General features: G+C 75.9%; 2 protein-coding genes across 2 annotated transcripts in view; one reads left to right on the top strand and one right to left on the bottom strand.

Annotated features, from left to right (window-relative positions):
• Positions 1-118, bottom strand: part of ZC2HC1C (zinc finger C2HC-type containing 1C) — a 3,215-nt gene extending 3,097 nt beyond the window's left edge. Inside the window, exon 1 of the mRNA XM_019472446.1 lies at positions 69-118. Coding sequence (XP_019327991.1) covers positions 69-118 — 50 coding nt within the window. The remainder of the gene's footprint in view (positions 1-68) is intronic.
• ACYP1 (acylphosphatase 1) overlaps positions 79-228 on the top strand; it is a 1,215-nt gene continuing 1,065 nt past the window's right edge. Inside the window, exon 1 of the mRNA XM_009280717.2 lies at positions 79-200. Coding sequence (XP_009278992.1) covers positions 117-200 — 84 coding nt within the window. The 5' untranslated portion in view covers positions 79-116. The remainder of the gene's footprint in view (positions 201-228) is intronic.

Raw genomic sequence — 228 nt, 5'->3', positions numbered from 1 at the left:
CGGGTCCTGGCTCTTCATTGGCCCCAGGAGCGGCCGAGGCCACGCCCCCAGCGCGCGCCGCGCCGCGCAGGCGCAGCGGGGTTGTGCGGCGGCAGGAGGAGGCGGGCGGCGCCGCCATGGCGGAGGGCGAGGGTCTGGTCTCCGTGGACTACGAGGTGTCCGGCAAGGTGCAGGGTTCTTCCGAACGCAAGTACACTCAGGTGCGTGGCGGGGCGGGGCGGGGGCCCG

This window comes from Aptenodytes forsteri, unplaced genomic scaffold (assembly GCF_000699145.1).
Source record: "Aptenodytes forsteri isolate BGI_AS27 unplaced genomic scaffold, ASM69914v1 Scaffold193, whole genome shotgun sequence".
Taxonomy (NCBI): domain Eukaryota; kingdom Metazoa; phylum Chordata; class Aves; order Sphenisciformes; family Spheniscidae; genus Aptenodytes; species Aptenodytes forsteri.
This window is presented reverse-complemented; position numbering and strand designations above follow the sequence as displayed.